The sequence below is a fragment of the Channa argus genome, chromosome 6 (assembly GCF_033026475.1).
Source record: "Channa argus isolate prfri chromosome 6, Channa argus male v1.0, whole genome shotgun sequence".
Lineage (NCBI taxonomy): Eukaryota > Metazoa > Chordata > Actinopteri > Anabantiformes > Channidae > Channa > Channa argus.
The window spans coordinates 9025703-9051607 of NC_090202.1; the positions used below are offsets into that span (position 1 = coordinate 9025703).

The following is a 25905-nucleotide window of genomic DNA, read 5'->3' on the forward strand; positions in this document are numbered from 1 at the left end:
TTATGCAACCTTTGAACGAAATGCAGTCTCATTCGCACACTACATAAGCAATTCCATACACATAAACACATGCACAGACACACTGGAAACAAGCAGCAAAAACTCAGACAGACAGAGCCATGTACACGATCAGGAAAATGCCACAGGCACAATATAAAATCAATATCCACATTGTGAGGGACGTGGTTATGTTGCGAGAGAAGGAGTGCGGGCTGTGGTGGTCTGCCTGCTATCCCCCTCCAGATCCCCACTGAAAGCTTAATTAATGCACCCAGTCAGGGTGAGAGTCTGATTACGCCTTTTTCTCCCTCTGCTCCCTTAATCTGCTCCCCTCACTATCTACATCTCCCTCTGTGACAAGTTATTACCCGAGCCTCCTCCCTTGTCTCGCTGTCTTCCTCCACATTATGCTCAATTCAAAATCTGTCTCTCTCACTATCCCACCAGCTTCTAGCTCCATCTCAAACTGTTCTCTCTCAGTCTCTATAATTCACTCAAACTATCTCTTTCTTTACATTCACACTGGAGACGGATGTGCCAGACTGAAATTCCAGACATAAAGAGATACTTTGATATCTACAATGGATACAGACAGATTGTCAGAGCCGAGAAGCAACAGCAGAACCAATATGAGAGGAGACAAATGTTAAGACATTTGACTGCAGGCAGCAACTCTTCCCTCAAAACTAAATCATCCTGTAATTATAGTAATTTAGTTGTATCTTTGCAGTTATATTCTATATTATACATGTGTTCATTGTCCAACCCCAAGTTCAGGAGATTTAGTCCTATGGGCAGAAAAACAAACCTGTTAGACAAGTTCTCCTTTTAGAGCTTAGATCGTGAGACTTCGGCCTCTCATGTATGACGAAGCCAGCACTGTTCATCTGACAACAACAATTAGTGCTTTAACCATTTTTTGAGAAATTAAATATTTTCCTTCTCAGGTTTTGAGCGTTTTACAGCAGATTTTAAGCTGTATTCATATATTGAGGCGTATAAAAAAAAAACAAAAAAAAAAAAAAAACACTGGTGACCTCTCTTTTGACAATCAAGTCACAAAAGTCATTAAATTATACTTCTTCCAGGTGAGGAAAATCTCAAAAATCAAGTCTTTCCACTTCCTTGTTCTGGTACTGCTAAATGCTGTATTCTAGTTTATGGCAAAGAAATAACTGCAGCCAGTCAAAAGGCAGATGTGTTAAAGACACAAGTGTCCCTAGACACCTGTTTTACCAATAGTCACTGGATACGTCTTGGTAACTTTTTAGTTTCCAGTTGAAAATATTTGATGTGCTTTATCTGTTTTGTTTTTTTAACTCTTTCTATCTACTCATGCTTCCTGTATCAAGCTACAGTTCAGACACTTTGTGCATCTACTAACAATGCTTCCTGGTTATCTTTGTGTGGACCTTTAAAGACGAAACTAACTGGGAGAACATTCACAGGTGGACTGAGCGCACTGTATACCAGGAGTAGCTAACTAAGGTGCTCGACAGCCACTGCCCTTCTTGTTTTCGAAATATCCTTGACTCACACCAAATTCATATCAACTTGAACCCTTCAGCTACTGGCTGACTGAACACACCTGATCCAGGTAATCAAGTGGGAAGTGACTTGTAAATGGATGGATACATGGACAAGATGTGTCTATAAAAGGGGCTGTATTAAGTTGCACTATTTATTACAAATCATTGTAATGTTTATTACCACTATTTGGCACATGATTTGGCTGCTGGTTTAGTGGTGCATGGCTCTGCTACCGTGATGCTCCAAAGGATATCTGCACAGGTGTAACACAGACTCATCTCTAAGCTCACAAACACAGGCCACATTGTGAAATACACAACAGTTAAATTTACATGAACTCATACAGAACGGAGAAATCTAAATGCTAATGTGGAAGGAGGTGGGGTGGTGGTGAAGGGGGCCGAGCTGCTGAGAAGTAGGCAACGGTTACAGCGGCATGAAAGCAGCGCTGAGCAGAATGAGTGAGTGCCACTTCTATTTATGTGCTGCTCACACGCTCAAATAAGTGGTCATGGTTATATTTGATTGAAACTGCCTCAGCTGCCATTTACTGTAGTTCCATCAAGCGGTGACTGTCAAACTTCTGTGTTATTGAATATACAGTATTCCCAACATAAAATGATGCCCGATTCTCAATGTTGATATTGTTTGTCTGTTTTTTCCACATAACGTCCACATTGTGTCGATACATTAAATGTCTTTACAGGCTTTTGTCTTTATCCACCTGCAGCTTGGACACAGATGATTTAACCACCTTTGGTGATGTGTTTGTTGTCTCATGTAGCTTTAAATACTCGTATATCAAAGTGCTGATTGTCCTCAGACCTCTTTTATAACTCACTAACATTGTCATATGACATTCAACCTCAGAAGACCCACGTTTGTCGCAACATTTGCAATTATAATTTAAATACTTCAAAGTTAAAACGCATTCTCAATCCGCTTGACCAGAGAATTGATACAATCTGGGGTTGGGGTTGAGAAGGGGCTGCCTCACAAAATGAAGGATAATACAGTAGTAATGACAGACTTTGACAGACATGAAAAAAGACAAATATGGACTAGTGATTTAAAGATATACAGTTTCCCTCAGCCTTCTTTTTATTTGAGCTGAATGATCCTGCTTTTTACTAAACTACTCACTGTGGGAGTGTGTAGCAGGGCCATTAAAAAGGCATTACAGGGGCCTCTTTCTCAGAAAGAAAGATGTCACAGAGTAAAGTCAGCCTGGCTCCATATGACTGATGAATTACAGCAGGTCTCCATCTCTCTGGGGAGGAGACGTCAACTGCTGCTATGCTGAGAGACGGACTCCATGTTCAGTTTCTGTACCGGGCACATGTGCACAGCAAAATACACTCCCAAAATGCACAGATACTGTTTTACACAGGCTTGGAGCATGTTATCTGTCAGACAATGAGCTGAAAGAATGGAAAGAAATAAGCTCTTATCTAAAGATGAGCATTGTGTTTTTTGTATCAATAAATCAAAAACAACACACCAACAGCAACATCAACAGCTATAAATCATATCAATGTTCCCCAGAGAAGAGAAGTGTTGTGAAATTGATTAAAGGGCTCTGAAACAAACAACACAATTACAGTAGATTCAGTATTAAGAGAGACAGGATGCCCAGGAAGATCACTGTATTTACTTTAATTCAAGATGGCAAATTAATAATCTCTTAATCGGTGAATGGGAGTAATAGTGACTGACAGAGATAGAAAAATCAGGGCTGTGAGCGAAACAAACCTGTTCAAAGAATTCATCCATAAATCCTTTCTCCATTCCCACAGCGACTTCATCCTCCTCCTCTGTCGTCTCCTTCCCCTGGACAACACACACACAAACAAACAATAGGAAGTAATGTGAAACAGCTAAAAGATTAAAGAAAACTCACTGAATATGAAGTGTAAAATGTATGCATTTTGATGACATTGGTCACAACTAGATTGGGGTTTGTAAGGTTGTTTTTTTTTTTGCTTAATTAAAGGTTAAAAAATGGACCAGTTTTAACACACTCTCCACCTCTTCACCCATCAGCTGATTAGAAACAAGGAGCATTTAATGACATTTGTAATTAGAAACACATGTTAACTGATTAGCAAGTTATTATTGAATTAGGACTTGTTGGCAGAGAAAACCTTGAGTTGGAGACACATTTTTACTGACTTCTGCCTCCAAACACACACAAGATGCATGTAAACACTTCAGCTTGAATAAATAGTTCAATAAATTTGGGAAACACACTTATGTGCTTTCCTGCAGACAGACAAATGTAGTAGTTTACCAGATCAATATCACTCTCTGGTTGGTATGGTAAATATGTTACAGCCAGCAGCAGCTTAGCTTAGTATTAAGACTGAAAACCCAGAGAAAAGGACAAGTTGGCACTTGTAATGTACCTACATATTGTTCTCCAATGATCATATCAGTGTTTGTCTTGTTTGTTAAATGCTTTTAAAAGTGTAGGCTAAATTGCAGTTTCGCAGATTTGATCCTGCAGACGTCTGCATCTCAGCCTGATACCACTGAGCTACAAAAGTGGTCAATCGTCTCATCTAACTTTCAACAAAAAAGCGAGGGGAGCACATATGAAATTGTTCTTGTTGCTTTAAAAGCACGCTATGGCAAGCAAATAAAAGGGTAGCTCAAGCCTAAGTGCTAAAAGCAGCACTAAACTAAAAAAGCGGTTTGCAGTTGATTACTGCTGCTGCAGTACCAAAATACTAATTAGTTGTTTGATATCAAAAGCCCCAAAATAAAGTTTAAAAACCTAAAAAGATCAAACTTACCAGTGAATGCTTATGAAATACATTTACACTTCTAATCACCTATGAGTCATTGCACTTCCCTAGCAGGGATCTCATGTGGCCTCATCTCATCCGTCTCGCCAGTGTCAAACTAATTCAATTCCCCATTAGTGGTCTATGAGATCCATTTGCTTAACAACCCTGTGAAAAGAAGCTGTAGTTTCCTGACTAAAATAGTTTGTTAAGATTTCCCAACATCAAGGATTTTTAAGTCATATACACAAGAGATTTTAATACATACATTTTATGATTTGTATATGATTCTTCTGAACAGGGAGCTGGTGTCTCAAATATCCAGCTTATCCTAAATTCATGAAAAATAAAAAATACAATATTTGCAGAAGGAATTTTTTAGAAATAAGAAGACACTTTCCTGAGTGGCCCGCATATGTTAAAACAACTCCACCAACCATTAGGTCCAATAAAATAAGACTTGTATCAAGGTATTATTTCCATCCTTATGTACAGGCAGTCCACCAACATCATCCAAACAGAGACACCAATGTGCCTTCATTATAGGCACCAAGCCCCAGGAGCCAGGGAGCAGGAAAAACAGGTGAGCAATGGTCATTGGCCGCCATGTTTAAATTCCTCTTCAACTATGTAATCCATCAATGGTGGTTCCATAGTTTGATTGTATATCCACGATCATGACATGTAAAATCTTTTCTAAGTGCTCATGCACAGGAGCGACACACATAGTCAAAGAGATATGGAACAATTACAAGGAAGAACAAGCAGGAAATTAAGACATCTGCAATATACAGTACATGAGGTCTGGCAGAGAGCATTACCAATGGAAAAACCTGGTGATATCTCTGCAAAGTATCCAAGGCTAAAAAAGACATGAATAACTTTTGTTAGTTTGGCCAATTACTTTTGAGCCGCTTAAATATAGTATACATAATCTGTGTGCTACCTACAATGTTCATTGAGAAATAAGCTGACAGTCTGCACTTTGACCACAGCCTAATGGTTTCAAATTACTTTTGGTGTTGGAACGAGAGTGAATTGTGAAAACTGTGTCACTGTTGAAATATTAATGGACCTGACTGTAGAAAAAACTCTGAATCTTGCAGAATGTCTCGTTTTTCGGTTGTTTGGGATTATTGTCTGGTATTTAACAAACAAAGCTATTGAAGATGTTGCTGTTTTCTCAGGCACTAAGTCATTCTGTGAAGAGTTAAACTGTGATGCGCTGATACAGTGTGGGTGGCAGGGAGGAGATGTACCAAAATGGGGGGAAGAAGAACAGTGGGAGAGAAACCAGTTCTTGAGAAAAAACTGTCTGAGAGGACACACTGCAAGGCAACTGGCACAAATCTAAGCGAGAGGAATGCAAAGATGCTATGATCACGCTAATATTATCTGAACCCACTCAATTTATATTTATTCCTACTTTAATCCTATTTTAAACTACTAAAATTTCTAAAAAAATACAATTCTTCAAATACTTGCAAAAGTCGAATAATGATGTCCTCATCAACAAATTCCTAATTTGAGAGGTTTCATTTAATGTGTTCAAGTGTCATGAAAACAGTCAACATGGTGGGTGTCTTATTTTGGAACAAAACGCCTCACACGGCCTTATTAATACAAGTTTGGTGTTGGTATGGGAATAAGGGGCAGCTGAGGAGCTCTACACTAAGAAAGGCAGCAGCAACAGGAGGCAGAGGAGGAGGAGGAGAAGCCCAGCATCAGAATGAGAACCAGTTCAGCTCAGAGATACTGAATCTCCTGCAGAGAGAGGTTTTGCTTTTAGTTACTTTGAGTGTCCAGAAGGTGAGATCACTGAGTGGTGCTCCTACTGCCATCATGATCTGAAGCTCCTGCTGAGGTACAAAAAGACTGGGGGGGAGGGGGTTGCAGGGTCACACATGCAAACACACATGCACACAAGAGCTGATAAAACAGTATACTGTACAACAGATGGGAAACACAGAGAGAGAGAGAGAGCAAGACCTGCACAAGCTGGTCCCCATCAGACCATAACCCTTCGATGTGCTCTGCCTCTGGGGCTCACACCCGGGTGAAAGACCCCAGCAGGAGTAGTGGCCTTATTATGGCTTAGTATTAGATTAGAGAGTTGTTCTCGGCACCATGCCAGCAGGGAGTCACTCCGTTTAGACAAAAGGCAGCGCATGCACATACACTGTAAACAGGAGGAAGAGGAAGTACAGTCCAAGAGAGAGGGAGCGAGAGATAAACCAGAGATTTAGTGAGCAGGCTGCTGACACAAACAGCAGAGGAGAAACAGTGCAACTCAACAATTAATAAAAGCTGCCAAAGTGTAACAGCAGAGCAAAAAGGGGATGCAAACTGTGTGTGTGCGTGTGTTGATCTATAAGCAGTCAGGTTCAATGGAGATGGACGGTATAAAACATACTTTGCAGGTCTGTGCACACTCAGACCCTTTTCAATGTTTTACGTGAGAATGCAGGTGAGACGAGCAGTGACAGACAGTTCAAGTTGGGATGAAAACCCACGTGGGCAGTACTTTATTGTCCTTTTGTTTTTCCATATTACAGCAGATCTGTTTCCCACATCTTTGTATTACAGCCAATTCGAGCAGCTTCCTGCAGTCCCATTAGAAATGACTCATAAAAACTGTGTCAGCTGCACAGAGAAACACTGAGCACATAACCAGATTTATCATCATAATGCAGCTAAGGTAAGATTCATTATGGATGTGTGTTCACTCTCACACAAGCGCTCATATATCTTGGATTATTTATTTATGTTACAATACGGATATTTGCTTATAGTTCTGGGTTTGATGAAGAGAGGACTGTGAAGTCAAGCTCAGGTCATAGGCCCAGTATTCACTCAGGTTTAGAGTGTGTACTTATGCTGATGTAATGCATTTAGTAGCCCTAACATCTGATCACATTATTATCCCACGTTAACATTTTCAGTAATTACAGTAATTACCATTTTCCAACGTGTAAATAACATTAACATTAATATCAATGTCATATTTGTATTGAACACTTATATTTCTAACTTAACCCTGCAACATGCGCCTACATTTTAGTGCATACACTTAAAAACTATGTAAATGTACACTAATACAAAGCATATAGTAAAGTTATTAGGTAAAAGTTATTTTGTAAGACATGTGTAAACCACATGTCTTGACAAGTTTTCTCACACGACGGCACTAAAATTTAGCTGCATTGTTTTTAATTCTCACAAGATCTAAGACCCTTAAACAGTGCATCACAGCTCACGGTTGTTTCAGATGGGTCCAGCATAACACCAGTACAGACATAAACAGCATTTAGCTACTTAGGCCCATGCCTGGGAAAGTGCTTGTTAACCTGTTTAACTTGGTGGCTGGTCAGACAATCCCTCACCGTGTGGTGCCACGTTGCATTAGACCCCCCCCCACCCGTCTAACTACATTCGAGATTTTATCACTTTAATTACGACTATTGTTCATTGCTTTAGCCGTCAAATGTTGACAGCATGTAATGCAAAGGGGCTGGACAAAGCAGCGCTTTTTGACACCTCGGGACTGAGAACGAGCTAAACAAAGCCTACAATTTCGAAAGTTGGGCTGTTCACACATTAACCTTGTTGATGTAAGTAGCCTTCATTGAAAATCGCAGGTGCACACACTTTCAACAATATAGTGATGGTGAATAGAGGTGCAGTGCACCCATCAACATCCCTGTTTTCACACTAGGGCTAAAAGTGGCTTAGTTGGTAGAGCTGCTGTCTATGAACCCCAGGGTTGGGGGTTAAATTCCTGCTACTCTTGGACATACATCCACGTGTACTTGACCAAGAAACTGAGACCCCTGTAGTAATGCCATCAAACATGTGCAGCTGTCCAACAACAATTTCTCCATTGGGGATCAATAAAGTATATATAAAACCGCACACTATACCACACACAGACACATACAAACTCACTAATAAAAATAGCCATGGCCATTCTTTCACCTGCTCCCATGCTCAAGCCCCTAGGACGTTCACCACCCACACACCTGCAGTCTAGCAAGCAGGAAACAGCCAACAGTCAAATCACACAGGGAAACTCATTTTCACTTAAACTTTGAGCATAAGGTGGAGACTCACACACAGTGAATTTACAGGGGTTGAATTTAAAGGTCATCAGAACAAGCAGAACACGTACTAAGAGTACAAATTACGATGTTGATTACACAGTAGAATAATAATAAAAAATTCATTCTTCATCGATTCTGTCTGTCAGAAAAACCTGACAAAAGCAACATGGTGATGCTGACACAGCAAAACCTAAAAAACCAACGTCACTGACTGATTGCCCTGCTGGTCAACTGGCTGCCTGAATGACTGTCACAGTGAATGGAAGAGGAGGACACAGTGTAGGGCCATTGAGACAGGATAATTACACAATCAGGGATCAGTGTGGGTGATGAGAGGACACAGGAAGCCAAAAGACACCAAGCCAAAATTCATTCAGTTCTTTTCAGATGTCTTTCCTCTCTCTTCCCTGGCAGCAACAGCAGAAGCAGTCGGAAACGTGATGATAACATACTAATGCCAAAACAGATCAGTATTTGAATCTAACATATGTATGTGCCGTAGTACTTTCTAGACAAGCTTTACTGTTGTGTGTACATATTTATGTCCTGGAGTACAGCAAAACTGAGAGTAATTAGTACCACTGCCTCACAACTTTGTGGAGTTTGCCTGTTTATGTTCTTGAGTGGGTCTCACTGCTTCCTTCCCTAAATTGCCTCTAGGTGTGAATATGAGTGTTAATGTTTCAGTAAACATGCCTTAGGTTGATACAACACAACTGTATCAATGTTGTAACAATCAGCTTTTTGTGTTAACCTATTTGCTCCATTGCTGACTGGGTGGTGTGAAGCTTGCAAACAAGACACAGATAACGGGTCCATGTTGTGTGAGCCAGCTGGATGTCTTTAAGACTGATGACATTATATTGTCCACCCGTAGATAATTGCTAGTGTCCAAGGAAAACAGAACAACGGTTTTCACAGATAATGGCATGACTGCCTCAAGTTATTCTGCTCCTGAGAATCCTAAAGTCATTACTCTGTGGGGGTTACGTACAGTAATAATTCTCTATGACTGCATTGGCCACATCTGCTGTAACATGTTCCCCTGTATTTGTACCCGTTATAATTTTTGTAAATGGTATTTTGTATTTTATTTTGTCAAAATAAATGTGTCTTCAGTAGTATGTCATGTGCACATGCGTTGCATTCCAGTGGAAAAGTGGATCTGACCAAGGTTAACAAGATGGTTTTATAAGCTCTTCCTGCAGAGAGCATGGTTCAGCAAGTATATAATGAAGAATCACGTAGGTAGGAGAAGAAGAGATGAAGGACTGCCGTCAAAGCGCCACAGAGTCAAAGTGTTCCCGTGCAACAATTTCCTTTTCCTAACAATCCTCCTCAATGTCCTCCCCCTTTAATCATCCTCCGTTCTCTTTCTCAGTCTCCCTGTCCATCATTCTCTCGCCTCCTTCTCTCTCACTCTTCTTCCTCTAGATTTCAGCTTCACTACAGTAACATGGCAGCAGCTGGCCCACACAACATGGACCCTGTTACCTTTGTCGTTCTCTCCATTTTACACCTTTACTTTGTGTTTGTCATTTCTTTTTTAAGCCATCTCCCTATCGCAGCCTTCATTTATCAAAATAAGCAAAAAACATTATTTTGGCTGTCTTATAAAAAACATGTCACTCTAGGTGTATTTTTTCATGGTTGGAAAAAAAAAATAGCTTCAACTTGATTTCAGTGTTCGTCGTGCATGTCCCCCACCCTTTCAGGCTTTCATCCCCCTCTCCCCTCTGCCTCCCTCACATCTTTCTGACCTTTAACAGAGTAATCACCGAAGTGATGTTATTTAAACAGCACACCTAAATACAAATTACACAATAACGTGTTAAATAATAACATATAATGCAATCATTTTATGTTTTTCCAGAAATCAATGTTAAGCTATTTCAGTCCTGGAATCCAAATGTCTGCAGCTGCCAAGAGATAACACTCTCTGCTGCATGCTACTCAGATGAGATGACCCTTTTAGGCTAAATAGTGAATGCTTTCTTCCATTTTGGCTTGTTAGCATTTGACTGGCTGATGGATATGTGGCTATGAATCTACAAATGACATGCTGTTGCAGATGCTCATACATGAACTCGTCTGCCCTGGACATGTGTGTAGGCAGCTGCGGGTTGTCGACCAGTGTTCAGCAATGCAGGGGTGGGTGAGAAAATGTCATAGCGCTTCAAGTGAACTTTAACGACAGATCACAGGCACGGAAAAAGATCTACTGTCTTCGCTTACACCATGGTTGTTCCCATCCCCAGTGCCTACTCCTTCTTCCCTGTGGAACATATTGGAATTCACTGACCATCAAGGACTGTGACAGCACCAACGCGGCATTAACACAATTATGTTGTAGATATGGGGATAATGTAACAGAAAGGGGGATGTCATTGAATGGCATAGTTGTGTAGGTAAATAATCACTGCAGCATGAACAAGAGATGAAAGAGGTGCAGGACTGGATGTGCAGGGAAAAGATGAGAAAGTATGTCAAAGAAAAAATAAAGGTGGAAAGTGGCAGAAAATGTAGTCGATCATACTAAAGAGAATTTTCCGTACTGTATTATCTGGGTCTATTTGTTGGGGCAGCTGTAGCTCAGTTGGTAAGGCAGTCGTCCACGGACCGCAGGGTTAGTGGCTCGATCCCCGGTCCTGGCTATATGTCGAAGTGACTCTGGGCAAGACACTGAACCCCCAACAGCCCTTTCCGATCCCAAGCTGTGCAGTGTCTCTCCCCAGTAGAAATTGGGGAGGGTTGTGTCAGGAAGGGCATCCGGCGTAAAAACTGTGCCAAATCAACATGGGGGCAATGCTCCGCTGTGGCGACCCTGAACTCACGGGATAAGACAAAAGGACAAAAAATAAATAAATCTGGGTCTATTTCCAAGATATTTTTATTAATTTTTAGTCTTACGACCATAAGAAAATTGTAAAGGAAAATATCCTTTTTAAGTGCAAAGTGATGTTTTCAAATTGCTTGTTTTCTGTTGGCACAAACACAAAGATATATGTTGTATAAGAAAAAGTGAAGCAGACATGTCCTTGCTCTTGAGAAGCTAGACACTGTGAAAACTGTAGATAAATGTAGGTCATTCAGTTCATCAATCAATCAACTGATTGTTTCAGCCCCAGAATCTTTGTAGTGATTCACATCACAAGTCTTTTCAGAGAAGAGAAATTAAGACTTTATTTTCTTTCTCTCCTTCTCAGTTCTACTCAGTGTGCCAACTTGGCTCTCTTTTGGTTTCAGATCAGATTTTCATGGCCTCTCTCAGACAAATACAGTATCTTTGTGGTCCTTTCCCTGCTGCTGTCACCACAAGTCCTGCTCCGACTCACATCCATTCAGATCTTCACCCTTTAACCAATGCCACCAATGTCTCTGTATTTGTTTAAACAATCACTTTCTGTTATTCTCTCCAGATGGAACTTAAAAGATGCCTTCATTGATATTGATATTGCTTCTTATGGTTTTAGTTTGAGTAGTACATGTAAATGAATACCATTAAACTTCCCTGTGACTTCCCTATATTAAAATATCTCACTACTACTAGCTGAAAAACGCCTCTAGATGACATCACTTGGAGGAACCTTCACTTCAGATTATGTCATCTTGTCACACACAGTATAGAGGTTTGTAATTATGTTCATCTTGCTTTTCCAGAGCTCCTCCAGATGACATCATCTAAACTCCTTATGATGACAAACTCCGGGTGATGTCATCTGGAGGAACTTTTCAGCTAGTAGTAGAGAAATATTTTAATCTAGGGAAGTCAGAGGGACGTTTGAAAGTATTAATGTACATTTACATCCTAAAGGGTGTAATTTTAGTTTACATCCTTTTTAAATTTTCAATTTATGAAGAACATTAAACATTAGAGGTCAATGAATGGGTCATCAGGACATCAAACTGAAGACAGAGCTTCTTATGTCCAAATGAGGCTAACAACCATTCACATGGTGGTAAATTATGTTTAAAGGCCTTAATCTCCATCAAGTATATGTGCTAATAGGAATTACCTGTACTGCTATAGAACCTCTCTGCTGCCGTTGATTATGAGATAATTATGATGAGGGAAGGTGGGCAAATTATAAATGATATGAGTGTATGAGAACACACAACCACAAACACTACAAACCCAATCAGTACATCATAAAAACTACATTGATGTCCCAACAAGACACTGATTTGGAATAAGCACACAGGTATAAAGCATTTCGAACAAATCCATCTCTCATGAATATCAGTTTTTATTTCATGCTTTTCTGGTGTGGATAAGGATGGTCTAGTGTACGGTTCAATAGACTGCCGATTCACACATTAAAAAATAACTATTAGCAGCCAACAAATATTGGATATCATTGCAAGTGTCACCTCATTAGAAAGACAGACAAGTCCCTGGTGAAATGCCAGATCGGTCACACTCATTTCATGGCTCATTAATGGAATTATGCAGCCTCTATGTGTTGATGAATACTGCGTTTGTGAGTGTGAACATGTGTGCCCTTCTCATGGTTAATATAGAACAATGACATTGCATTTTATTGCCACATTATTGTGAGAGTTTACAGAGGCCTGAAGCCTTGAGCAATGACAAATAAAACCTGTGACGCTCTCGGATCAAGGTTCAATTCAAAAGGTAGTCAGTCTGTTTTTCCCACAGTTGATTATATCACTGAAGGCAAGATTGGAGCAAGGACAAATGAAAAAGGTGTGGAATAAAGGGAAGATTGATGTGAACAGAGGGAAAAAAAAGAGAAAGGATGCTTAAAAAAAGGGAAAAACAAGAAAGTCAAAAAGACATGCAGAGCCTCTGATGGTGCTCCACATCCATCCTATTAGTTAATGTGTCACTCTAACACCAAACAGGCAGTGACAGTGAGCAACCCAGACACACACACAAAGAGCTGCTTAAACCAATACTAGCACTGACACTGACTAACAAGGCTTCATGGAGAAGAGGGGAGGGAGAAAAGACAGGAAAAAGGAGGAAAGGAAGCCATTTGATAAATCAATGATAGCAAAAGATCAAACAGCAACGATGAAGGAACTCACTGTGAGGATGAGAGGATCAAAGAAAACAAAGGATCATTGTTTAGGACAGGGAGATGAGAAAAGAGGCAGATATGGGCAATCAAATGATTCAACAGATGAAAAAGATGGAGCTGATAAAATGTCAGGAGAATATGAGGAGATATGAAGGCAAAATGACCTGTTACAGGTGCAGGCTAAATAAATAACTCATAGTTTCAAAATGATAAACAATCACATTTGATTGATAACAGTCCCTGTGGTGTGTGCAATCCACGATACCCTCATCAGCGTGTTTCCCCTTAGGTTTCAGAGCTCAAATAAGGCTGACAAATACATCATATCTGTGCCATCTGTCACTAAATCACTGCAGGGCCACCTGGGTGCCATGGGAAGAAGTGAGCTGAAGAGAGAGGCTGTACGGCCGTTTTAGTTATTGAGACTGGCAGCTATAGGCAGCAGGCTAACAAGCTATTGGAAGAGCAGGATCGTAGGCAGGTGTTCAGCTCATAAAGTAGCTTTATGTGCATACGGGCGATGCTGGAGCAGAACTTGCACCCTCACACAAATATGAGCAAAACTCAATTTCCTGCCAAAATGACACGCAAGCACATGGGTGAGTAAACTTGCAGCATGACTCCTCCAGAAAATGTAATAAATAAATAGAGCATCATAATCTCTAAAGCTCAGTTATTTCATGTGTGATGTGCATGAAAAGGTTTGCACTTTGTTGATTGTAGTTGAAATATTATGCCAATCTTTTTTAAATAGCTAAGTGGAGCAAAAAAACATTTTACGAGTCCAAAAAGACAAATACAACATTGACCAGGGTACGTCTAGAAAACACAATTTAAGCTTTTGTATCAGGATTCACAAAAAGTTAGTATCGTAGATTTCAGTGCTCTGTGATCAATTACTACTATCAATCTTATTCATCTAGTCATAGAGACCTAAAGACTCAGCATGACCAGGCGGCATTTTTATTAGATGCTCGAAGCACCTCAACTGGCCCTTTTCATCGTGAAGGAGCAGCAGCTCTGCTCTAAGCTCCCTTTGGATGTCTATGCTTCGCACCCTGTCTCTAAGGCATAACTCGGCCATGCTAGGTATGAAAACACATTTCAGCTATTTGTATTCACAATCTTATTCTTTCAGCCATTATGCAGGGTTCATGACCATAGGTGAGGGGTTGGAACATACAGTACATTAATAGAATGGTAAATTGAGAGCATTGCCTTGTGGATTAGCTCCCTTTTCACCACAATGGTTGGGTACAACGTCCCAACGCATTACTCATTACTGTCTTTTCCCCGTTCACTTGTGAACAAAACCGAAACATATTCCTATGCTTGAGGCAGTGACTCATTCCTCAACTGAAGGGGGCAATCCACCATTTCTGGAACCACGGCCTCAGTCTTCCTGACCTGCATCCCAGCCACTACACAGCTGTAAACTGTCCCAGTGTGTGCTGAAGGTCACGATGTGATGAAGTTGACATAAACACATCATAAGCAAAAAGCAGAAAAGAGATTCTGAGTTCCCAAAACCAGACACTCTGGTCAACCTGGCTATGCCTATATACTGGGAATGTGTTTGGCTTCTTACAGAAAATACAGACACAACTCTCACTCTAGTATAAAAGGACCACCCACAAACCCCCTGAGGAACATGGTCAAGCCTTCTGTAAGTCCACAGACTGGATGGGCATATTCCCTCCAATTGTGTTGCAAAGGGCAACGAGTTAAGTATGGTCCACTTGGATTCCATCCATTCCCCCGGAATGTGGCAGAAATTCTTCCGGAGGTGGTAGTGAGTATCTGACGGATAGGAGCCTCAACCTTTTGGGTTTACCAGGTCTGTTGGCAATCTCTCTGACCACCTGACACAACTATGGAGTTCCCAAGTGGTATATTCTCAAGGGGCCCACCCAAGGTCTCTAAAATAGCTGAATATTCTGTAAAGGTGTTTGGTGCATAAGCACAAACAACAGCTGCAGCCTTCCCCTCAGCAACTTGGGCTCCATGTTGCTTATTCAACTGTGCCCGACCTGGCCACATCGAAAAAGTTCCAACCACCAGACAATCGCCGACAAGCTCTCCTCCTAGGTCTGGCTCCAGAAGAGTGCCCTGTTCTCCCTATACTGGGTAAGGTACCACATCAGGGAATCTGTGAATTGCACTTAGTCTGGCCCCGCCTCTGGGACCACTTTGCTGTGGGAGACCCTTCCAGGAGCTGTTGCCCCTGACAACACAGCTCCCAACATCACAGAAACACACAAACCCCTCCATGCCCTTACCTGATTACACATCAATATAGCACATTTTGTGTTAGATGAAGTGAATTTTAAGAATGCAAAGTATTGAAACATGTAAATGATGTTCTGTGTCAATTATTGTTCAAACTAAATAGGGTTTTTATAGGAACCTTTATGGAGCTATCTATAGTTGAAAAGCAAGTCATTTTGAAGGCAGAGACAAATTCACAAACATTGGATATAACCAATACACCAATTTGAAATGTCCTGAAAAAGAAAGAAACCACTGGTGTACAGAGCAACATACACAGAACAGGTGAGCAAATGAAAACAACAGCTGATGACAGAAGGTTTGTGAGAGCTGTGAAGAAAAACCAAGAGTATCACCAATACCATCATCTCTCCTCAGGGGTGAAGGGATCACAATCCACCATTTGAAGAAAACTTAATCAGCAGAATTAAAGAGACCACACTGGTGTAAAAACAAAACCCTCAACCGGAAGAATCAGAAAGCCAGGCTGGAGTTAAGTCACAAAATGTTCTGGAACAAAGTTCTATGGACTAAAATTAACCTCTACCAAACTGATGTAGAGGCCAAAGTGTGGAAAAAGAAATTATCTGCTCATTATCCAAACCATACAAGCTCCTCTGTGACACCCAGTGGAAGAAGTGTCATGGTTTGTGGCTGCATAGCTCCTTCTGGAACAGTTTCACGGATCTTTACTTATGATATAGGTCATGTTGAATTCAGAGGTGTGTAAAAACATTTTTCATTAAAACTAATCAGAAGGAGCTGATGTTGGATGACACAGAGTCAGAGGCTTGATGCAGTTTTGGAACATTTAGAAAAAATAACATTTGGGTCAAATGTTCTGAGGTGTAAAAACTGAGATGTAAATACATCAAATAAAAGCCCAAATTATGCAATTTCATCCTAAATATAAATGTGTTCAGTGTACGGCAACAACATATGAATGAGGTTTTCTTATTTAATACCTTTGGGGGGGGTTTGTATACTATATCCTTCACTGTGCTGATGTCATGCTTTGTACTGCACAGACAACTGGGATTTAAACAAGGGCATTAACTGTAGGCTGTAAATGGAAAACAATATTAATATAGTGCTGATGGAAAATAACAGCCTGTGACTTTCAATTTGGTCCAATTTTATTTGGTTCGAATTGGCTGAAATTGGTTTGTCTATAGTTGCTCCAGCTGCTACATCTCAGACATGAACAATATGATCAGAATAATAAAACCAAATGAAATCAGCAGATGATGCATCATTTCTGTGAATCTTAAACAGTTGGGCTGAATATTGCTTGAAATTTTTTTACTGAAGCTGAAGAGTAAAACTTTAGGTATTTCTCTGTCTCTCTGGACTGTAAAACTGCATCCAACGAGCATAGTGAGAAGGCAGCATGGCAGGCTGGAGACACGCCTCTCTTCAACACTCACACACACACACACACACACACACAGACACACATTGGGCAGGGCTGGGTCATCTCCCTGCAGGCCAATTCATAACTACTTCTTCAGAGAAAACTGAGGAGCCTTAAATTGTTTCCTCCCTCCTCTCTCCTCAGCATAACTGCTAATTAGCCAGATCCATCCATGGCCACTATAGTACCAAACACACAGTCTCACACTCTCTCTTGCACACATACACACAATAGCCTACAGTGACTTCACAAAGCATTTTGACTCATCTATATAAACATTATTAGGGCAAAATGAAAATGTATTGATTAAAAATAGTAATTAAAAAATTAAAAAACAGAATTCTCTCATTTACAAAACTATTTACAAGCCCTTTTGCTGTAATAGTCCAAAATCTTGTCTGGTGCATCCTTTTTGTTTGACTTGATTGAGTCCACCTGAGGCAAAGGAACTCACTGGACGTATTTTGGAAAGACACACCAGGTGTGTGTCTTTCTATATATTGTATAAGGTCCCACATAGTGGATGCTAGGATATAAACCAAGCCATGAAGTCCAAAGAGCTCTCTGTAGACCTCCACATTAACATTTAGTATTGAGGAATTGAAAAGGGGAGGGGCAAAAATCCAGTTGTAAGACTCTATGACACCGTCCTCAATTGTGAAATAGAAGAAGTCTGGAACCCGTAGGACTCTTCCTAAAGTTGGCCATTTGGCCAAACTTACAATAAGACAATAAGGACCTTGGTCAGGTAGATGACCAAAACCCCAGCAGTCACTCATACAGAGCTTCCAACGTTTTCTGGAGAGATGGGAGAATGTAATAGGAGGCCAAACATACTGTATCTATAACACTTCTATCAATTGGAGCTTTGTAGTAAAGTGGTTAGACCAAAGCCACAACCTGTTTGCAGTTTGCCAAGAAACATTTTAAGGACATAACATAAAGATAAAAGCTCCTGTGGTCTGTGGTTCCCTTCTCAGCACAAGATGCGGAAACTAAAACTATGATCAGTTTGTCAAAACAATGTCTCTCATTTTGATCAGTTTGTCAAAACGATTTCTCTCATTTTGATCAGTTTGTCAAAATGACTTCTCTCTCCACGTGCAGGGAGCACCAGGACAATGGAAAACAAATGGACAAAACATTGTGCTTAATGTGGGTGGGAAAATGTTTTTGGATGAGGCCGACTGTGACGTAACGGGGGCCGAGATTTGACGGGTGAAATGGCGAGCTGGGACCAATTTCCCACCCCAATCACAGTTGGTTAGATCGATACAACCACACACACACATACAATGCTAGAACTATACTATGGCTTTGGAGCTTGTCTCTTGAAATAACAAGAATGGCGGCTGAAGGATGTGCGCTCCAGCAATCTGCTCTTTGCCAGTCTGACATCAACTGCACATAACATTTACGCACAGGCGCACAAAGTCATAAACAAGCCAGGGGTCATGATACACTTTAAAAAAGGCACATGCCCAGACCAATCACGTCACACGCATTATTGACAGAAGATAAAGTCAGGTGCACTGACCAGGTCACAGTTGCGTGCAAACAGTATGGGGCCTAATTTGTGGACATCCGGACACTACAATTAGACCCTTTGACTTTTGTGCATAAAATTCTAAATGTCAGTTTTTTAAGACCCCTCAAACTTGGAATCATGTTACTTTATGTGGTCCCTGGGTCTCTCGTGAGATTTCTACTATTCCTGGCAGCTCCGTAATTCAAAGACAGCAACGCGTCTTTCTCTGTTATTAAGATATTTTAAAAATGGCAACAATTTAACACTGAATATTAAAAGAACGATCCTATCGACAATTAATTATTGTAACTTATGAGCAACGTGTAATAGACAAACTGGTTAAAGAACATAAGTGGAAAAAAATCAAATGGGATTTACAATGAGGAAATGACTTGTACTTTGAATTTCCATCTGAAATCACGATGTGTATCCAGCTTTACACACTCTGTAAAGCTTGGTGTCTATTTGAGCCTGTTGTCAGCAATAAAACAACATTTCAGCCTCCGTCAGACCCCCGAGAGTCACAACTGTTGCTCCATCCGCGCACCCTGACCCGAGGAGCTGCGCTTTTCCAATATTTTATATAATCAATACACGACTTTACAAAGCATTATTGAATAGAAGTGGACATTGACCATTTGAAGGAATCAAACTGTATCTTACATGTCTAAGTTCTTGCATTCGGTCCTTCATGGCTCCCTGATGTGCCGGTAAATCACTCTTATTCCCTCAGCTCCCGTTGCGTTCTGGCTGTGTGGAGATGGAGCGGAGGGGCGGAGACCGACAGGATGATGCGAGACGGACCGAGGCGAGAAGGCGCGTCTGGCGGCGAAGGGAGGCGTTGATTTGACCCTTTAGGTTTGGATGCTGGGATGGTGGTGGGACCACAGAGCCGGGTGACGCGCACAAAAGGTGAGGCGAGGCCTTCCGCCGTTAACCCATTACGCACCCACAACTTCGTCCTCAATCCGCACTAATTGACCTTTTTATGAACACGAGCCTAATTTCTAAGTTTAGTTTTTTTTTTTAAATCCGTTATTAGTAGTCTATCAGATTGACTGGGTGGTTTAACCCAGAAGTGACAATGCCAGAGTTATTACCCGAGTGAATCTACATTTGGCTATCGATTGACCAGGTTCCGAGATAACGCCCATAGTTCGTATTATGCCGAAGCGAACAGCGACCTCTGTCGGAAAGCGTGGGTGCAGCGTGCTATAGGAAAAGTCCTCGAAATTAATCCGAAATCGAGAGCTACATCTGGATTTTAAATCAGTGTGAATTAATTAATAAAAGCAAAGGCAGAAAAGGTTACATTTTTATTGAGAACCTAAAACAATAGTTATCAGTTTTATTATATCATTGATGTTTTATGTATTGTTTTATTCATGAGAATCCTCTACATAAACCACTGAATAGAACAAAAAGTACATTTCCAGAAATGGGTTAGAAACAGCTGCAGCAATGTGTTGTTTTATTTAATTTTCCTTTGTTCCATTTTTCCCCTTAGGTGCAAGGACCTTCAAAGACGTCAGAAATATTTTCATATACTATGTGCTGTTATTTTAAATCTCTTCTTTACATGCCAGTTTTAGGAACTTACGAATGTTTTCAGAAATACATGTAAATTGCTCAATTTCTTCTATATGTTAAAAAACTGCAGATTTGAAAGATAACGTGGGTTTAGTTTTAACTGAGATAATACTGCAAATAGTGTATCATTTTACAAAATTACTTTAAATTCTGGGACACTGTTGGTGTCATCACAGCCAACTCCATCCTCACTGTGTTTATGTCATCAGTGGACAGTGCAAGCCTACTCTCACAGCCAACATGAGCCTTGAGGGTGTAATCTTACCACCATTTGTGTAAAGCAAATTGACAACCACTGAAATATAAAAGCAATCGACCGTAAGAGCATCTCGCTGTTGCATGTCATCCACTTAAGACACAGTGTAGAGACACAAGTCCAAACAGTCTGCAGCTCTAGAGGTTCAGGGTGGTACAAATAAGACCTAATGAAGGCACAGCTGCATGAGTCCGAGCTAGAAATGAGGCCTTCTCTGACGTCCGGTGTATTTTGTGTCGGCTCGAACCTCCCTGCAGGCCACCAAACACAACACAGAGAGGAGGCATCGGTAAGAAATACAAAACACATCTAAACAGCTGTGATTAAGTTAAATCTAAACTTAAGCATTTTGCGGTTCTCAGATTGTGAAAACTCATCATGTACATACCGTCCCTGTCGTCTCCTTCTCTCCTTCTTCTCCAAGATCCAGTCCCGTCCCTTCTTCACGGATTTTCCCTTCATGTTTTTGAAACGGGATCTTTTACAAAGACAAGGTGCAGAGGATTAGCTTATTTAAAATACACTTATTAAAATACGCTTATTTGTTCCTTGTTTAGCAAACACAACCCTAAATTCAGGCTCTGGCTCACAATGTTTCACAAACCCAAACTTTTTGTTAACTAGAAAAAGCATCTTGAACATCATGATGTGAAAGGGTGGAAAACCTGCCTGACAAAGTTTTAAGCCAGGCAGGACGACAACCTTTGGTTAGATTGCTCTTGGTCATTTGGCTTCATTAATACAGGTATGAGTGTGCCTGCACTAAACAACACCATGACCTTTCTGTCTTAATGTCAGGAAATAAGCTTGTTTAACCGAAAGATTATTGTAATCAGAGAGGGAAGCAGCACAGAGCCCGTTATTTTCGGTTTGTCCACTTTGCCAAAACACCCAATTGTCCAATGGGGGTTTAGTAATTTGTAGTCAGATGTAAGCACTGTGAAAAGCAAAATATGAAATCACGAAAGTAAAAATATATATAATCTCCAATGGCTCTATACTGCTTTTCAATACACTGCATCTTTCAGAATAAAATACAGCAACAAACTGAATGACTGAATCACACTGTATTATTTCCAACAATGGTGATTTAAAAAAGAAAAATACTGGTAAGTCAGTCTGAAATGCCTTAGTTGAGAGTATTAATTTTCTGGATAAAGAACACAGACTCTACAGATAAGATAGATTACAGAATGTACATAATTATTTGTTCACACACCAGCCCATTATACCAAACTGCAATGAAGGACATGCTATAGTTATCACTAGTTTATCAGAAACACATCTCATCTGGGCACACACTCAAACATTTTAGTGAATTTTACTACACAGGTAAACAGAATATTTATACTATCAGAACAATCTGTTCACTTGAAGTAACCTGGTTATAGGCTTATACTGCAATGGGATGTTGTTCCCTTTGTGTGACCATCCTTACCTTTGTCCTGAGAACTGGACCTGGTTTGCAACACTTTGGTCTGCAGTTTCTGATCCTAACCCCTGAACAAAAAAGAAAAGTTACTATGATTTATGATTTTTATAACGGCAAAGAATAAAACAGAGATGTTTCAAATGTTTCTTCATCTGAAATTAATTAAAATAAATTTTTATCAAGGGGGATGCAAACTTTTGCACTAATCTAGTTGTATTATTTTACTATAACTTCTTAACATATAATCCTTGATCATTTTTGTTACTTGTGATGATGAACATTTGTACTAACTGAATATACATTGGTATTGTAATAGGTTAAGGGTTAAGTTTGTATCCCCCTACATGCAGTTTTAGTGTAAGGGTTGCAAACTTTGCACATTTACATTCAGCTGGTAAAAATGTTCTTTGAAGTAGAAGTAACAAAAATGGTCAACGGGTGTATATAAAAAAGTATTAGTAAAATACTTTAATTTTGTTCCCCCCCATTGACTTTAATTTCTGATGAAGAAATATTTGTAATACATAAATGTGCATTAAATATAAATAATTATTGCCATTTCAAAATAAGGGGTACGAACTTCATGACTTCATTATAATGTAGCAAAGCTAAATCAAACAACCCACAGCCTCCACAGTAAAGGCATGTTTTTCTTACTTTGGGAAGGACTCCTGTTACTCCAGCAAACAGACACAGGAAGAACCTGGAAACAAACGTGTATGTGTGCGAGAAAAGGTTAATCAGACAAATCGTTTTAATGTGTAATGGTTCATCATGAGATTAGCGAGAAAATATGGATGTGACCAGCTCTCATTAGTGTTGTGTTGCGATTACACAGGTAACTCATTTAACAGGCTGTTAAAGAATCAATTGCAACTAAAAAATGTCAAAATAAAAGCCCCGGTGCGTAGGGATACTGACTTTTTTGCCTTGCTGCTGTTGGGGTAATCCACAACCATTCCTCCACTGAAACCTGCCCTCATGGCCTGTGTCGTTATGAGCTCAACCTTTATAGCGGGAAGGAAACTAAAGGTGAAAAAGGAAATTGAGGAAAAATGTTACATCCATGATGCACAGTGTTTATTTTTTACCTGTTCTGAGTTCTCTGGATAAAGCTGAAAAACTGCTCGTGAGCCTCTAGACTGAAAGATAAGAGCAAGGATAAGTCAATAATTTTGTCATCACAAAATATGGTATCTGGATATTTGTATTGTTGTCGAAGAAGTTAATAAACAGTAAAACTTACCAAAGAAGAATACAGAGTACTAAAGAAGGTATAGAGTCTCTTTGGGGGACTATGTGTCCTTTTGTCAGCATTACAGAGCCACTGCAAGGCAGATATACTGACAGGGAATAAAGCATAACTTAAATGAGAAACAGAAACATAATTTGTGATTAAGCCAGAAATAAAATCATTTGTTTTCAACAAAAGCATGTATTGTTTTTCACCTAATGCAACCGTCAAAGGTGCCGGGTCGGAAAGGCATCCCCTGGCCCATGTCCCCATGTAAAAGGTCTCCCCCTACTTCTCTGTCCAGTGCCACATCTGTCACAGAATGTCAGGAACATCTTTTTTTACATTATTTAAACTGAAGGTATATTTAAATGAACAAACCCCAGAAATATGAAATTTTAAAGTTATTTAATTAAAATGTCACTCGCAAATATGACAGATACCTCTAATTTAGGGTTTTACAAGCAAAAATATCATAGATACACAGATATATATGTATGTCACATGACTTATTAGATTATATAAAAGGTAACCAAAGCCTGCCACCTTCATAAACAATAAAATGATAAACACCTTTATGCTGCCACACATATGCAAACACTTAGAGAGAGAAAATGCACATGTTTGTATGAGTATGCAGTTTTCTGCCTCTTAAAAGTATGTGTTCACTGAGCAGCTTTGGCACTCTGCAAATACTCTCTAGTTCCAGTACAATAGTTTGCTACTGTAATGTTCACATGAAGGATTGTGAGAAATCCTTATCTCTCAGTCTATCCAATTTTAAAACTGATTTGATTTAACTCCAAATGGTATTTAGAATAATATATTTTATTTTGGTAAATCATCCAACCTTAGCATCTTGTTTAAATGTAACATTGTCAGACTTACCCAGCATTGCAGTGCTGATGTCGATTCCAACCCAGTAGTGTCCCTCCTCTGACAAGTAGTCTCCACTGAGACCAGAGCCACACCTGAGAGACAGAAGACAGTCACTGATTATTTTGCATCCCAAGGACACAATGTTAAAAATGTCCTAGATGACATTCAGCTGATGTGATTTGCAAACATTGCCTGACATGTACTATACTCACTTCAAACATAGGTGTTTCATAAACAACTTAAACAACACAAAAACCACTGTCTCCCCATAGTGTCATTATTCAAATTCTGTGTTCCTGTCATTTTGCTGCAGTGGGTTAGGTTTATGTTGGGTGCAAAACCATTATATATAGAGATGTTATTAAAGATAATACATTTAAAAACAAACTAGTCCATTAGCTAGACCTTCCTCATTAATGATGCAGCCACTGTTAAAAAAACCTTATATACAAGACATTATTTTATTAATATTAAATTTAACCACAAAGTTGCTCAATTCCTAGCTCTGACATAAACTGACTCACCCTACATCTAGGAGGAAGCAGGGTTCTCCCTCAGGCAGGTTCAGAAGCTCTACAGCTCTCTCCGACATCTGCGTCTGGATCTCAATCATTCGAGAGCTGTGAAGGAGAAAACGTAATGTGAGACTAGTGGTGATGGAGATACTTTCTAAAACAAAACAACCTCAACCTTAAACGGCTACTCGAATAATGAGTACTTTGTAATGTTTGTCAGATATATTTTGATGTGAAATTTCATTCATTGAATCAATATATGATACTGCTCCATTTGAAGAAGTGGATATTTTAAGTCTTGAAGTCATGCTTAAGAACACACACACACAAACACACACACGGTAAACAGGTCAAAACACACAGATAACAGACTCACTTCTGAGAGTATTTCTTTGCTTCGTCTTCGTTGTAGAACTGGGGAGATAAATCAGATTAGCACCTCAATACAGCGCACAATAATAACAAAGCTACCATGTAGCTGACTTGTAGTATGTAACTTATATACACTGGTATTCATTTCTGTGATAAAATAAAAATTAACTTGTTAGTTAAATATTCAGTAAACACCCAAATAGCGATTATATAATATGAGCATACATTTCAACTGAAAGCCATTAAAAAGATCTTTAAAGATCCAAACTCCTGCAGCTGAAGCCAAGCGTATGTTAGCTTAGCGGCTAAACCAACAGAATAAACCAAGTCGCTGACCACATCTGGAGGAGCTGTGTGTTCAGGCCGTCGACAGCTGGAGGTCATGGTTCTCTCTGGCTCTGTCGGTATCTAAAAACAAACAACTAGTCTGCAATTTCAGTTCATAAACCAGCTAAAAGATGAAGTAAGCAAGAGCTGATAAACCACATGCGGACCCAAGTGACGTCATTCATCGGTGACAGCGAAGGTTCTTCTTCGCCGAGTTTTAAAAACCTTTGTCGCCATCTACTGGAATGTCTTACTTTGATTAAAAAAATATTTTTAGGATAATTAAAACGTTTTGATTTAAAAGATGTTACAGACTCCACTTTTGGACCTGTATATATCATTAAGATTATGTCATGAAAATTGATAATAAGTAATATAAGCGTAAATATACATTTTAATGCTTTTTTAGGCTCTATTGAAAAATAGATACAACATATAAGGCACATTCCAAGAATCAAACATAAGTCATTTTGCAAGGACAACGATCTCAGTACTTTTTTGGTACTATATATTCCAATGACTTGTACAAGTTCAAAGTGGTTTAAGGGCTTTAAATTAAGGTATCTACATTTATGTAAAGAATTTACCCAGTAACAATAAGTTATTAATAACAATGTTCGAGTTTTTAT

General features: G+C 39.7%; 2 protein-coding genes across 9 annotated transcripts in view; both read right to left on the reverse strand.

Moving 5' to 3' along the window:
- stx1a (syntaxin 1A (brain)) overlaps positions 1-19790 on the reverse strand; it is a 58104-nt gene extending 38314 nt beyond the window's left edge. For 2 of the 8 annotated variants that reach the window (XM_067507430.1, XM_067507432.1), the window contains exons 1-2: positions 19335-19780; positions 3283-3360 (exon numbers count right to left, since the gene is read on the reverse strand). In XM_067507430.1, coding sequence (XP_067363531.1) covers positions 3283-3360; positions 19335-19364 — 108 coding nt within the window. In that variant the 5' untranslated portion in view covers positions 19365-19780. Of the gene's footprint in view, positions 1-3282; positions 3361-19334 lie in introns of all 8 variants that reach the window. The other 6 variants (XM_067507429.1, XM_067507428.1, XM_067507426.1 and 3 more) reach the window with 6 other exon arrangements.
- A 184-nt stretch (positions 19791-19974) lies between these two features.
- Positions 19975-25467, reverse strand: bud23 (BUD23 rRNA methyltransferase and ribosome maturation factor). The gene is made up of 12 exons (XM_067507433.1): positions 25286-25467; positions 24954-24991; positions 24587-24682; positions 24072-24154; positions 23399-23495; positions 23196-23292; positions 23041-23091; positions 22871-22956; positions 22607-22652; positions 21956-22017; positions 20906-20995; positions 19975-20768 (listed from the first exon to the last, which is right to left on the reverse strand). Exons 1-12 carry the CDS (start codon positions 25331-25333, stop codon positions 20714-20716), a joined length of 849 nt encoding a protein of 282 aa, XP_067363534.1. The 5' UTR covers positions 25334-25467; the 3' UTR covers positions 19975-20713.
- Positions 25468-25905: the final 438 nt, after the last annotated feature.

Excerpts from the sequence above, each read along its gene's own strand:
- bud23 (XM_067507433.1), bottom strand. The coding sequence starts at position 25,333 with ATGACCTCCAGCTGTCGACGGCCTGAACACACAGCTCCTCCAGATGTG. Across the intron at positions 22,653-22,870 it reads AACAGCAGCAAGGCAAAAAA|GTTCTTCCTGTGTCTGTTTG; the intron begins GTCAGTATCCCT and ends GTTTGTTTCCAG. Across the intron at positions 20,769-20,905 it reads AGAAGGAGACGACAGGGACG|GGAGGTTCGAGCCGACACAA; the intron begins GTATGTACATGA and ends GGTGGCCTGCAG.